Here is a 14,079-nt window from a genome sequence, read left to right on the forward strand (position 1 = left end):
CTCATTTCATTTGGCCAACATTCTACAAAACGTTACTACTTCACTCCCACAAATTTATCATACACTCAGTTTCCACTTTATTAGCTACACCTGCTTATGAATACAAATATCTAGTCAGCCAATCATGTGGCAGCAACTCGGTACATAAAAGCATGCAGACATGGTCAAGAGATTCAGTTGTTGTTCAGACCAAACATCAGAATGGGGAAGAAATGTGAGCTAAGTGACTTTGACCATGGAATGATTGTTGGTGCCAGATGGGTGGCTTGAGTATCTCAGAAACTGATGATTTCCTGAAATTTTCACACACAAGTCTCTAGAGTTTACAGAGAATGGTGTGAAAAACAAAACAAAACAAAAATCTAGTAAGTGTGAGTGGCAGTTCTGTGGGTGAAATCACCTTGTTAATGAGAAAGGTCAGAGGAGAGTGGCCAGAATGGTGACAATAACTAAAGTAATCATACATTACAACAGTGATGTGTAGAAGAGCGTCTGTGAACGCACAACACATTGATCCTTGAAGTGAATGGGCTACGGCGACAGACCATGAACATACACCCAATGGCAACTTTGTTTGGAAGAGGATCCTGTACACCATTTCACAACATATGCCGATGATATTAAACCTGATTCTGATTCTACTGTAATAGTGATACATCCAATTTTAGTTTCTCCTTCCACAGGTATATGGAGGAATTTAAGGTGGGGGGTTATATGGGAGGCAGGGTTTAAGGGTCGGCACAACGTTGTGGGCCGAAGGGCCTGTACTGTGCTGTGTTCTATAACATCCTGCTGTCTCCAACATCTCTCACTAACGTTAACCAGCCCGTCACCTTTGGTGTATCGCATATCTATCCCACTGTCACGCACTCCTATACACTCATTACAGCAATGACAACACTTAAAAAGACGTACTCTTCACTGTTAGTCACTGATATTTCCTCCTAACTGTGCTAAAATCATGCCAACAAAGTAACAGGAAGGTACAGATGAATGTCAAAGTAGAGAAGAAGTAACTCAGAAATACCTGGAAGAATGTAAGAAATAGCAATGGGAATGAAATTCATTCGCTATCGCTGGACAAGCAAGGCCTATAATGCACATTCACAACTGAAGTGGTAGCTGCAGGTCTATCAGACTGGATATGACCAGTGTTGAGCTCCTAGGGCCAGCTAACTGTTAATGTTCTCATGTTGACATGACAGTAAATATCATTGAATGGGATAAATTACTCAATAACATGTTCCCTGCTGAATGGGTAACTGTACAAACGTACATTCTACCAGGACATTGCTGGTTGAATGCACACTCTCCAGTCTGGTAGCTTGATTTATTACAGATACTTAAGCAATGGTAGGTACAGAGGAGATGTCAGTGGTAAGATTTTTTTTATGCAGAGAGTGGTGAGTGTGTGGAATGGGCTGCCGGCAGTGGTGGTGGAGGTGGAAACAATAGGGTCTTTTAAGAGACTCCTGGATGGCTACATGGAGCTTAGAAAAATAGAGGGCTATGGGTAAAGCCTAGGTAGTTCTAAGGTAGGGACATGTTCGGCACAGCTTTGTGGACTGAAGGGCCTGCATTGTGCTGTAGGCTTTCTATGTTTCTGTGGTAAGAAGCAAGCTCATGGAGGAACCCAGCAGGTCTGGCCGTATCTTTAGAGGGAAATGGATACTGACTGGCACTATTTTTTTCGGCTGAATTGTGTTGGTTTTTTTTATTCTTTGATGCAACTCTATTCCCTCCAAGGCCAACTGAATGATCTGTTCATTGCCTTGCAGTTCCAATCAGCTGTGGAAAGGTTTGTTTATTCATGCGCTGGGTACTGTGTTGCCACCTATATCCTGGGTATCGGAGACAGGCACAATGACAACATTATGATTACAGAGTTGGGTGAGTGTACAATATCTAATTAAATGATTCAAATACAGGTATCTTGGATTGTCACACAGTCCTGGGAAGTTCTGATTCCAGTTTGTGCTTGAACAGTGTTAATTATAGAATGGTGCTAATTTTACAGAGCAGGAGGAAGCCATTCCACTCAGCACAACCCTAACACTCTTCGAAACTGATCAGATTTGTCCCTTTCCCATACTTGTTTGCAATAATATGAGTAAATGTTCTTTTGCAAGAAAATTGCAAATAAATTTGCTTCCACACCATGAAAGGCAGCACATTAAATACTGCAGAAAAAACAAACCTGTTCTCTCATCTGTAGACGTTCACTTACAAGTCTGTGCCATTAGATTGTTCAACCCCTGACAGCTAGAGACCCCAAAACCATCTGCAGCCGTTGTTGAATGAACACATGTTGAACCACACAAACTGACATTCCCATTTTCTTCCACGCAGGAAATCTTTTCCACATTGATTTTGGTCACATTCTTGGAAACTACAAAAGCTTCCTGGGGATCAATAAGGAGAGGGTCCCTTTTGTACTGACCCCCGACTTTCTCTACGTGATGGGCACATCTGGCAAGAAGACAAGCGGACATTTCCAGAAGTTTCAGGTGAGCAAAGCCAAGTTGATGCTATTAGACAATAGGTACACCTGCAACTCAAGTTATTACTGATAACAAAGTACTTGGTCAAAGAGCTTTTTTTTAAGCTTACACCAAATGTGAAGAAAGAATTACCTCTATGCAGTGCTCTATACTTGTATCCAATTGAACAACCTTCATTTTAAAATTCTCATATTTGAATTCCATCATTGTCCCTCTTCCTCATCTATGTAAGCTCCCCAGAGTATATTTTATTTTTGTGTGTACTGTATGGAAACAGGCCCTTCAGCCCAACTCATGCATGGTGACCAAGATGCCAGTCCAATTGCTAATGTTTGGCCCTTAACATTCTAAACCTTTTCTATCCATCTACATGTCCAACTGAGTTTCAAATTTTCTTATTCCACCTGCTTCAACCACTTCTTCTAGCAGCTTATTTCACATACACCCTCTGTTAAAAAAGTTATCCCTCAAGTTCCTATTAAGTCTTTCCCTTTACCTTAAACCTATGCCCTTTAGTTCTAGATTCTCCAACCCTGAGAGAAAAAAAGTATTTAGAAACATAGAAACATAGAAAATAGGTGCAGGAGTAGGCCATTCGGCCCTTCGAGCCTGCACCGCCATTTATTATGATCATGGCTGATCATCCAACTCAGAACCCAGCCTTCCCTCCATACCCCCGACCCCTGTAGCCACAAGGGCCATATCTAACTTCCTTTTAAACATAGCTAATGAACTGGCCTCAACAGTTTGCTGTGGCAGAGAATTCCACAGATTCACCACTCTCTGTGTGAAGAAGTTTTTCCTAACCTCGGTCCTAAAAGGCTTCCCCTCTATCCTCAAACTGTGACCCCTCGTTCTAGACCTCCCCAACATCGGGAACAATCTTCCCGCATCTAGCCTGTCCAATCCCTTTAGGATCTTATACGTTTCAATCAGATCCCCCCTCAATCTTCTAAATTCCAACGAGTACAAGCCCAGTTCATCCAGTCTTTCTTCATATGAAAGACCTGCCATCCCAGGAATCAATCTGGTGAACCTTCTTTGTACTCCCTCTATGGCAAGGATGTCTTTCCTCAGATTAGGGGACCAAAACTGCACACAATACTCCAGGTGTGGTCTCACCAAGGCCTTGTACAACTGCAGTAGTACCTCCCTGCTCCTGTACTCGAATCCTCTCGCTATAAATGCCAGCATACCATTCGCCTTTTTCACCGCCTGCTGTACCTGCATGCCCACTTTCAATGACTGGTGTATAATGACACCCAGGTCTCGTTGCACCTCCCCTTTTCCTAATCGGCCACCATTCAGATAATAATCTGTTTTCCTATTTTTGCCACCAAAGTGGATAACTTCACATTTATCCACATTAAATTGCATCTGCCATGAGTTTGCCCACTCACCCAACCTATCCAAGTCACCCTGCATCCTCTTAGCATCCTCCTCACTGCTAACACTGCCACCCAGCTTTGTGTCATCCGCAAACTTGGAGATGCTGCATTTAATTCCCTCATCCAAGTCATTAATATATATTGTAAACAACTGGGGTCCCAGCACTGAGCCTTGCGGTACCCCACTAGTCACCGCCTGCCATTCTGAAAAGGTCCCGTTTATTCCCACTCTTTGCTTCCTGTCTGCTAACCAATTCTCCACCCACACCAATACCTTACCCCCAATACCATGTGCTTTAAGTTTGCACACTAATCTCCTGTGTGGGACCTTGTCAAAAGCCTTTTGAAAATCCAAATATACCACATCCACTGGTTCTCCCCTATCCACTCTACTAGTTACATCCTCAAAAAATTCTATGAGATTCGTCAGACATGATTTTCCTTTCACAAATCCATGCTGACTTTGTCCGATCATTTCACCGCTTTCCAAATGTGCTGTTATCACATCCTTGATAACTGACTCCAGCAGTTTCCCCACCACCGACGTTAGGCTAACCGGCCTATAATTCCCCGGTTTCTCTCTCCCTCCTTTTTTAAAAAGTGGGGTTAGATTAGCCACCCTCCAATCCTCAGGAACTAGTCCAGAATCTAACGAGTTTTGAAAAATTATCACTAATGCATCCACTATTTCTTGGGCCACTTCCTTAAGCACTCTGGGATGCAGACCATCTGGCCCTGGGGATTTATCTGCCTTCAATCCCTTCAATTTACCTAACACCACTTCCCTACTAACATGTATTTCGCTCAGTTCCTCCATCTCACTGGACCCTCTGTCCCTTACTATTTCTGGAAGATTATTTATGTCCTCCTTAGTGAAGACAGAACCAAAGTAATTATTCAATTGGTCTGCCATGTCCTTGCTCCCCATAATCAATTCACCTGTTTCTGTTTGCAGGGGACCTACATTTGTCTTTATCAGTCTTTTCCTTTTTACATATCTATAAAAGCTTTTACAGTCCGTTTTTATGTTCTCTGCCAGTTTTCTCTCATAATCTTTTTTCCCCTTCCTAATTAAGCCCTTTGTCCTCCTCTGCTGAACTCTGAATTTCTCCCAGTCCTCAGGTGAGCCACTTTCTCTGGCTAATTTGTATGCTACTTCTTTGGAATTGATACTATCCCTAATTTCTCTTGTCAGCCACGGGTGCACTACCTTCCTTGATTTATTCTTTTGCCAAACTGGGATGAACAATTGTTGTAGTTCATCCATGCAACCTTTAAATGCCTGCCATTGCATATCCACTGTCAATCCTTGAAGTGTCATTTGCCAGTCTATCTTAGCTAATTCACGTCTCATACCTTCAAAGTTACCCCTCTTTAAGTTCAGAACCTTTTATATTCTTTATATCACCTCTGATTTTATACAACTCTATAAGATGATCTGTCAGTCTTCTACACTTCAAGAAAAATGTCCTAGGCTGTCCAAGTCAGTCCCGAGTCCTGGCAAAATCCTTGTGAATTTTTCCTGCACTCTTTTAGTTAAACAGTTTCTTTCCTATAGCAGAGCAAGCAAAACTGAGTACAATCTTCTAAGTGCAGCCATACCAGTGTATTATCTTCCAACTACTATACTCCATGCCCTGACCAATGAAGGCTAACATACCAAAAGCCCGTCTACCATTTCTCCACTTTCAGTGTAACATGTATGTCACAGCTGACTAGATAACATAATCACAAACAAGAGAAAATCTTCAGATGCTAGAAATCCAAGAAACACACACAAAAGGCTGTAGGAACTCAGTAGGCCAGGTAGCGTTCATGGCAAAAGGTACAGGCCAAAGGCTCTTGGCCTGAAATGTCAACTGTACTTTTTTCTGTAAATGCTGCCTGGCCTGCTAAGTTTCTCCAGCATTTTGTGTGTGTGACTAGGTAAATTATTCATTTTTAACTTCCCTCACACTGAATAGTGCTGAACCTAATTTCAGAGAAAAGTCATGCAAAATTAGAGGAAAAAATCCAACAAGGTTTTACTGCATTCCTTAGCACAGGGTCCAATAAACTCTCAAAGTCAAAATCCAAAAAAAATTAACTATAATTTCAGAAACTAGAGATTCCTACAAACTTAGACAATTCTTCACTTACAGAAGATAATTCCAAGAATGAGCAAATAAACAAGGGACAAGGAGCTTACATAGAGCTACAAACAAGGCACAGGTGATAACAATGAACTAATAATTAGCCTAATAGGTGGAGATCAGGAAGGGAGCCTTAGTCTGCTAACACATGACTGTGCAGCCAGATTCAAGGAGAACCTGATCATTACATTTGCAGATGATACCACAGTGATGGGGCTCATCAGCAAAAATGATGAAACAATGTACAGGGAGGAGGTCAAACACCTAGAGAGCTGGTGCAGGGATAACAACTTGATGCTTAATGTCACCAAAACCAAGGAGACGAGCGTCGATTTCAGACGGTCTCAGCCTGAGCACACACCCCTCAGCATCAGCGGCTCCACAGTGGAGAGAGCGGAAAACATCAAGTTCCTTGGGGTGCAGATCTGGGACAATCTCACCTGCTCCAGGAACACCACTGGGATTGTGAAACGGGCCCAGCAGAGATTGCACTTTCTGAGGAAGCTTAAACAAGCATCACTCCCCACTAACATCTTAACTACATTCTACAGAGGCGTGGTTGAGAGTGTGCTGACCTTTTGCATCACAACCTGGTACTCCAGCTGCAGTGCTGTCGACAAAAAAGCCTTGCAGAGGGTGGGTAGGGGAGCAGAGAAGGTTATTGGGGTCTCCCTACCTTCTGTCCAAGACCTCTTTCAGAGTCCATGCCTCCAGAAGACATGGTACATCATTAAAGACCCCTCACACCCTCTCCATGAACTGTTTGCTCTTCTGCCATCAGGCAAACGTTACAGGAGCATCAAAACTAAAACCACAAGGCTACTAAACAGCTTCCTCCCACAGGCAGTCAGACTGCTAAATAACTGCTCTACCTGACTCTGCTTTGGACACTTTTAACTTGCACTGGACACCTATAACTGATTTAACTGACATGTGGCTGTTGTGTTTTACTATTTATTGTTATGTTTATTATTTAGTGTTGCGTTTGTTATGTTATGATTGCACTGCCCCTGAGAAACGCTGTCTCATTCTGCCCTGCAGAGCTGATGTACGGTTAGAATGACAATAAAGTTTTTTGAATCTTTGAATCTCTACCTCCCTCTGATGGCCAGTTCGAGGTGTAACAGTGTAACTGAAGTCCAAGGTCCCTCTGTTCTACAACATTCCTGACGAGTCTACCATTCACTGTGGAAGTCCAACCTTGATTTACTTTCCAAAAAGCAGCACTTTACACATATTCACGAGGAAATCTGCAGATGCTGGAAATTCAAGCAACACACACAAAACGCTGGTGAACGCAGCAGGCCAGGCAGCATCTCTAGGAAGAGGTACAGTCGACGTTTCGGACCGAGACCCTTCGTCAGGACTAACTGAAAGAAGAGTTAGTAAGAGATTTGAAAGTGGGAGGGGGAGGGGGAGGGGGAGATCTGAAATGATAGGAGAAGACAGGAGGGGGAGGGATGGAGCCAAGAGCTGGACAGGTGATTGGGAAAAGGGATACGAGGCTGGAGAAGGGAGAGGGTCATGGGATGGGAGGCCTAGAGAAAAAGAAAGGGGGAGGGGAGACCAGAGGAAGATGGAGAGCAGGAAAGGAGTTATTGTGAGAGGGACAGAGAGAGAGAAAAAAAAGGAATAAATAAATAAATAAGGGATGGGGTAAGAAGGGGAGGAGGGGCATTAATGGAAGTTTCTTTCTCCCTAGGCCTCCCCTTCTCCAGCCTTGTATCCCTTTTGCCAATCAACTTTCCAGCTCTTGGCTCCATCCCTCCTCCTCCTGTCTTCTCCCGTCATTTCAGATGTCCCCCCTCCCACTTTCAAATCTCTTACTAGCTCTTCTTTCAGTTAGTCCTGACGAAGGGTCTCGGCCCGAAATGTCGACTGTACTTCTTCCTATAGATGCTGCCTGGCCTGCTGCGTTCACCAGCATTTTGTGTGTTACCTTACACATATTACTGGAGGAACTCGTTGAACATGTATTGCTGTGTCTCTTCTATATATGTAAAGCAATGTGAAAACTCAATGTATGAGCCCAAATCCAGTACTGGCATCGCCTTCTGTACTTGAAGGTGAAGTAAAGTAGGCACAAGATGATCATAGTTTCATATTGCATAGAAATTGGCCATTCAGCCCATCATGTTCATGCCAATCAGCTGGTATCCATCTCTATTAATACCATCAAGCCTAACAAATATCTATTCATGACAAATCTTAATCAATCGTTTTGAGATTGGAAAAAGAATTAAAGCTTTGGGATTTGGATCTTTGCCTAATGCACAGACCATTGCAATCCAAAGTCTGTTGTGGTACATTGGGACATATACTGCATCTGCCTGAATGAACTCAGCATGTTGGGACAAAGTGCTATACACGAAGTGGACCCAGGCAATGCAAATTATGCCAAATTATTTCTTCTTTAATGTGGATTCAGGAAAAAAAAGATTTCTTATTTCTTTCTTTGCACAGGATATTTGTGTCAAGGCCTACCTTGCACTGCGCCACCACACCAATCTTCTGATTATACTCTTCTCCATGATGATGATGACAGGGATGCCGCAGCTGACCAGCAAAGAAGATATTGAGTATATCCAAGAGACGCTGACTGTGGGCAAGAATGAGGAAGAGGCTATGAAGCACTTCTTGGACCAGATTGAGATCTGTCGGGACAAAGGATGGACAGTGCAGTTCAACTGGTTCCTGCACCTCGTGCTGGGGATCAAACAGGGCGTTGAGAAACACTCTGCATAATTTCTTAAACTGGGAAAATGGAGGAGGAGCAGAATATGCCCTCAGACTGAGAGGTGAGCAGCTGCCTCACTGGAGTCCCACCAGATCCACTGCAGTCTATATGCTCAGCTCAGGTTTGACCAAAATGTAACTTGTATAAGCATTAATGAAAACAAACCCATGGCAGGTACCAATTCCACAGTGGCAAAGCTGCTGGAGATACTGCCTCACATCTCAAGTTTCCTGGCTTCAATCCTGACCTCTGGTGCTTTCTGGAATTTGCACTTGGTTGTTGTGCTTGTGAGGGTTTCCCCGGGTGCTCTGGTTTCTTCCCATAGCACAAGGACACATGGGTGAGTAGGTTAATTGCCCCTTGTGCGTGGGTGCATAGCAAAATCTGAGGGGAGCTGATAAAATGTAGGACTAGTACAAATGGGTGCTTGATCATCAGCATAGATTCAATCAGCCAAAGATCCCATTTCCACGCTGTATCTCTCAGTGACTATAACTAAAATGTACCTGGTGTTTCAACTTCAATAGTTCAATAGCTCACTTTAATATTTAATGTATGCAATATACATCCTGCAATTGTTACTCTTCACAAACATCCACAAAAATAGAAGAGTACCCCAAAGAATGGGTGACAGTAAACATGTTAGAACCCCAGCCCCCTCTCCCCCTCCCACATGCAAGCAGCAACAAAGCATCATCACTCACTTTCCCTCTCCCCCACTTATTTCAGCAAAACACATCAGCGCTCTGTTACAGTCTTTGTACTCCACTCCAGGAAACCACTCACACACCAGAGTCCAAATGATTCTGGCACAGTCTTGAGTGGAATTGCACTGCATGCAGAAGCTAGGTTTAGAAGATCAATCTGTTTGAACTAGACTAAACATTTGTAAATCCTCTTTAACTAGCTTCACCCTGAAACCTTCTCCAAACTTCCTTCACAACCCATTTGGTTTAAAATGGCAACCCTTTGTAAAATAAACAACAACATGAAAAAGAGGAAATAGGTGCCAAGGAGGTAACTAAAATTCTGAAAATTAAACAGGGTTTATACTTATTTCCAGTAGAAGTACCAACATATTAGGATTATCCTGGAGTTCTAGACATTGAAAATTTATACTTAGGACAGTGCAGCCAGTGGCTCAGGGGAAAATCACAGAGGATTAAAAACAAATTTAATTCTCCTAAGAATTCCAGGGAACCTTAGCAAGCAAGGTTTTTGTTTCAAAAACAACGTAGTCCAAATCCCTGTACTACTTCAATGGAGAACTGCATCAGGAAGGGTACTTTCAAAGTTCTTAGTACATTTATTATGAGAGTATGTATAAATTATACAACTTTGAGATTCGTCTGCTTAGAGGCAACCACAAAGTAAGAAACCTGAAAGAACCCGATTTAAAAAAAACAACACCCAATGTGAAGAGAGAGAGAAGAAAATAAAACCACAAAGCGTGCAAACAATAAAAATGAGCAACAGCATTCAGAACAAAATTGACCCAAAAGCCTGAGCAAGCCCATAGCCTCATCCTCAGTTCATCACATAGCGGGGCAAATTGCTTGGAGCAGAAACTTGCTTAGAACAAAACTTGGAGCAGACAGAGCAGGTTTACAGCCTCAGCACCACGGAGAGAGGAGCAAACATCGTGGAAGAGCGAGTAGAATCGACCTGACCCTCACCTCCGGTCCCGACACCCTGCCTTTTCAGTCTATCTGGGTCAGCATTCAAATTCTAGCACCAAATAGCATCAAGTGATGATAAATTCCAGTTGGATTTCTGGAATTATGTTAAGCGACCCATAAATGGGTTCAGTCAGAAAAAATATTTTCTACTGAAAAAGTATAAAGATTATACTATTGAACTTCTTTAAATTCTTGTATCAATTAGAGAAATGCTGGAATTGAAACAAAGGAAACATTAACTGAGAGTTAATAAACATTTATGGAAGTTTAGAAGTCATCTTTGCATTTATTTGTAGGTTTCTGGCAAGGCCAACGCACATGTTCTATTGAGAATGGGCCGACTGTGGGTGGTCATTTGTTTCAGCCTTCAGGAGCATATCTAACCAGAGTCCAGAACCCTTGTTCCGACTGATGAGGGAGTCCAGAACAGGGAATGCAATTAAGGAAGAGAAGAGATTTAGGATAGGGAGGGAGAAAGTGCAAGGGGGGGGGGCTGAGATTGAAGCAGAGACATATCAGATTGTAAGAATGGGTTGAATAGCTTGTTATACAGAGAATAGAACAGCCATGTATAATGAGCATGAGTGGTCTAGAGGTTAATGGACTAGATGGGCTAGTTGTCTATTAAGTTAAAGTCTGTCCCATTAGGCTCATCAGGTTTATGCCAGTTTCCGTGGCGTAAAGCCACTGAGAGTACGAGACTCCCCCCCGGATAGGACACCAGTCTGTCGCGAGGTTAACCCCCAACATTTTGCCGGGGGTTATGCTCAAGGATACAACACGCTGCCTCGGCTGGGGCTTGAACTCACGACCTTCAGATCGCTAGTCCAATGCCTTAACCACTTTGCCATGCACCACATAGTTGTCTATATTGTGTTGTAATTCTAACATAGGCAGTCCTTAGATTACTGAAGGACACTCTTCCTAAGAACTCTCTGTAAATCAGGAACATCCATTTTCTATAGGAACCAAAATTGCATTGCTCTGAATAGACTTGCTGTATACAATTCAAAGGTTCATTTATTATCAAGGTGTACAACACTGAAATTCTTCTTCTCCAGATAGCCATGAAAACAATAAGAAACGCAGCACGATATTCAACCCCCAAATCTCTCCTCTCCACACAAGCAGCAGCAGGAAGATGGCGGCGCGACGCAGCTCACAGCGGCCACTCTCGTGTCTGTTATTTGTCAAGTAGGGTGCCGTGCACAATCCTAATTTGATGGAGACGGACGTGACAGCACAGAGGAACATCTGGAGAAACTTCTGAAAAGCCCGCTTCGCTGCTGCTGTTGATACTGCGTGGTCCGGAATCTCCGGAGGAGAAGGCCCGGAGTCCTCGGCGGCCTGGGCGGGGTTGAAGTACTCGGCAGAGGATGGTGCTTGGAGAGGCTGTGTTGGAGGGCTGGCCGGAGGCTCCAAGTTTTCAGACGGACTCAGAGTCTGCTGTGGTCGGGTGCTTCCAATGGTGCTGCTTCGATAAGTTGGCGGCGCTTGAAGGTACATGGCGGGGAGAGTTCCTCCCTTCTGCCGCCGGCGTGAGATGATGAGGCTATCGGGACTTTGAGACTTTTTTTACTGTGCCCATGGTCTGCTCTTTATCGAATTACGGTATTGCTTTGCACTGTTGTAACTATATGTTATAATTATGTGGTTTTGTCAGTTTTAGTCTTGGTTTGTCCTGTGTTTCTGTGATATCATTCCGGAGGAACGTTGTTTCGTTTTTTAAAGCTTGCATTTCTAAATGACAATAAACGAAACTGAACTGAAAAAGTGAATAAAAACAGAACAGGCACATCAATGCACAAATCTCCCTCCCCTACACACAAAAAAAAATGAAAGATCGGGCGTAAAATACAGAATATAGAAAACCATAAGGCTGAAAAAAATCCAGGGTTCATGTTCACATCCAAAATGAAGAAAACCTGGGTAACATTCTCGCTGTCTGTAGCAGAGCGATCTCTCCAGTGACAAAAGGTGGTCTCTCCACTCTGTGAGAATAGAGTGATCTCACTGGTAATAAAAAGACAGTCTCTCCCCTCTCTGTGACACCACAGCGATCTCACTGGTAATAAAAAGGCAGTCTCCCCTTTGTGACAACAGAGTGATCTCACTAGTAATAAAATTACAGTCTCCCCTCTCTGTGACAACAGAGCGAACTCACTAGTAACAAAAAGGCAGTATCCCCTCTCTCTGACAACAGAGTGATCTCACTAGTAATTTAAAGGCAGTCTCCCCCACTCTGTGACAACAGAGCGAACTCACTAGTATGAAAAAGACAGTCTCTCTCCTGTCTGTGACAACAGAGTGATCTCACTTCTAATGAAAATGCAGTCACCTCTCTCTGTGACAGCATAGCAATCTCACTAGCAATAAGAAGGCAGTCTCCCCCCTCTCTGTGACAGCAGAGCGATCTCACTAGTAATAAAAAGACAGTCTCCCCTCTCTGTGACAACAGAGCAATCTCACTGGTAATAAAAAGGCAGTATCCCCTCTCTGTGACAGCAGAGAGAACTCAACAGTAATAAAAAGGCAGTCTCTCCTCTCTGTGACAATAGAGTGATCTCACTAGTAATAAAAAGACAGTCTCTCCTCTCTGTGACAACAAAGTTTAAAAAGAGGCCCACTTTCAGGCAACGTCGGTGCGGGAGCAAGGAGTGCTCGAGGTCGACGGACGACTGGAGATCGGAGGATCGGAGGATCAGCCGTTGTAGGTAGGCCGAGGAAGATCGGGACTACCTATGCATTACCTGAGGAGGAAGGTGAAACTGCGCAGGCGCGGGTGACGTCAGTGGCGAGCGCGGAGTTTAAAAAGAGGCAACTTTCAGGTGCGGCAGTGTCGGTGCAGGCAGCGGAGTGCGGGGGAGCAGAGTGCTGGGCTTTGTCTCAGTGGGCTTCGGCGTAAGGGGGTCTTCGGTGAGAGGTAATCAGTGAGCCTGAGTACGTGCTTGCTGAGGAAAAAAGGTAAGGTCGGTAGGTACTTTTTCATTTATTCTGATTAATCTGGGATCAGGTAATGGGGGAAATAGTTAGAGCAGTGGTGTGCTCCGTATGCAGTATGTGGGAGGTCAGGGTCAACGCAGTTGTCCCTGATGACCACACCTGCAGAAGGTGCATCCAGCAGCAGCTCCTATCAGAGCGAATTAGGGAATTGGAGCTGGAGCTGGATGAACTATGGATCATTCGGGAGGCAGAGACAGAGATAGATAAGAGTTATCAGGAGGTAGTCACACCGAAAAGACGGGAGATAGGCAACTGGGTGACTGTCAGGAGATGGAGGGGGAGCAGGCAGAGAGTGCAGAGCACCCCTGTGGCCATTCCCATCAACAATAAGTATACCGCTTTGGATACTGTTGGCGGGGATGACCTACCAGGAAGAAGTTGCAGTGGTCCTGTCTCTGGCACTGAGGTTGGACCCTCGACTCAGAAGGGGAGGAGGGAAGAAAGGACAGTGGTAGTGATAGGGGATTCTATAGTCAGCGGGGCAGATAGGAGATTTTGTGGGGGAGATCGGGAGTCTCAGATGGTATGTTGCCTTCCTGGTGCCGGGGTCCGGGACATCTCAGATCGGGTGCAGGTTATTCTCGAGAGGGAGGGCAAGAATCCAGATGTTGTGGTCCATGTAGGGACCAACGACGTGGG

At 44.1% G+C, this 14,079-nt stretch overlaps 1 protein-coding gene across 6 annotated transcripts in view; it reads left to right on the forward strand.

Annotated features, from left to right (window-relative positions):
* The window catches only part of pik3cg (phosphatidylinositol-4,5-bisphosphate 3-kinase, catalytic subunit gamma), a 111,943-nt gene extending 100,309 nt beyond the window's left edge, over positions 1-11,634 (forward strand). For 4 of the 6 annotated variants that reach the window (XM_063030927.1, XM_063030930.1, XM_063030929.1 and 1 more), the window contains 3 exons: positions 1,779-1,890; positions 2,350-2,507; positions 8,485-9,471. In XM_063030927.1, coding sequence (XP_062886997.1) covers positions 1,779-1,890; positions 2,350-2,507; positions 8,485-8,766 — 552 coding nt within the window. In that variant the 3' untranslated portion in view covers positions 8,767-9,471. Of the gene's footprint in view, positions 1-1,778; positions 1,891-2,349; positions 2,508-8,484; positions 9,472-11,498 lie in introns of those variants that run through there. The other 2 variants (XR_010015836.1, XR_010015837.1) reach the window with 2 other exon arrangements.
* The last annotated feature ends 2,445 nt before the right edge of the window (positions 11,635-14,079 follow it).

This window comes from Mobula hypostoma, chromosome 22 (genome assembly GCF_963921235.1).
Source record: "Mobula hypostoma chromosome 22, sMobHyp1.1, whole genome shotgun sequence".
In the NCBI taxonomy this organism is placed as follows: Eukaryota; Metazoa; Chordata; class Chondrichthyes; order Myliobatiformes; family Myliobatidae; genus Mobula; species Mobula hypostoma.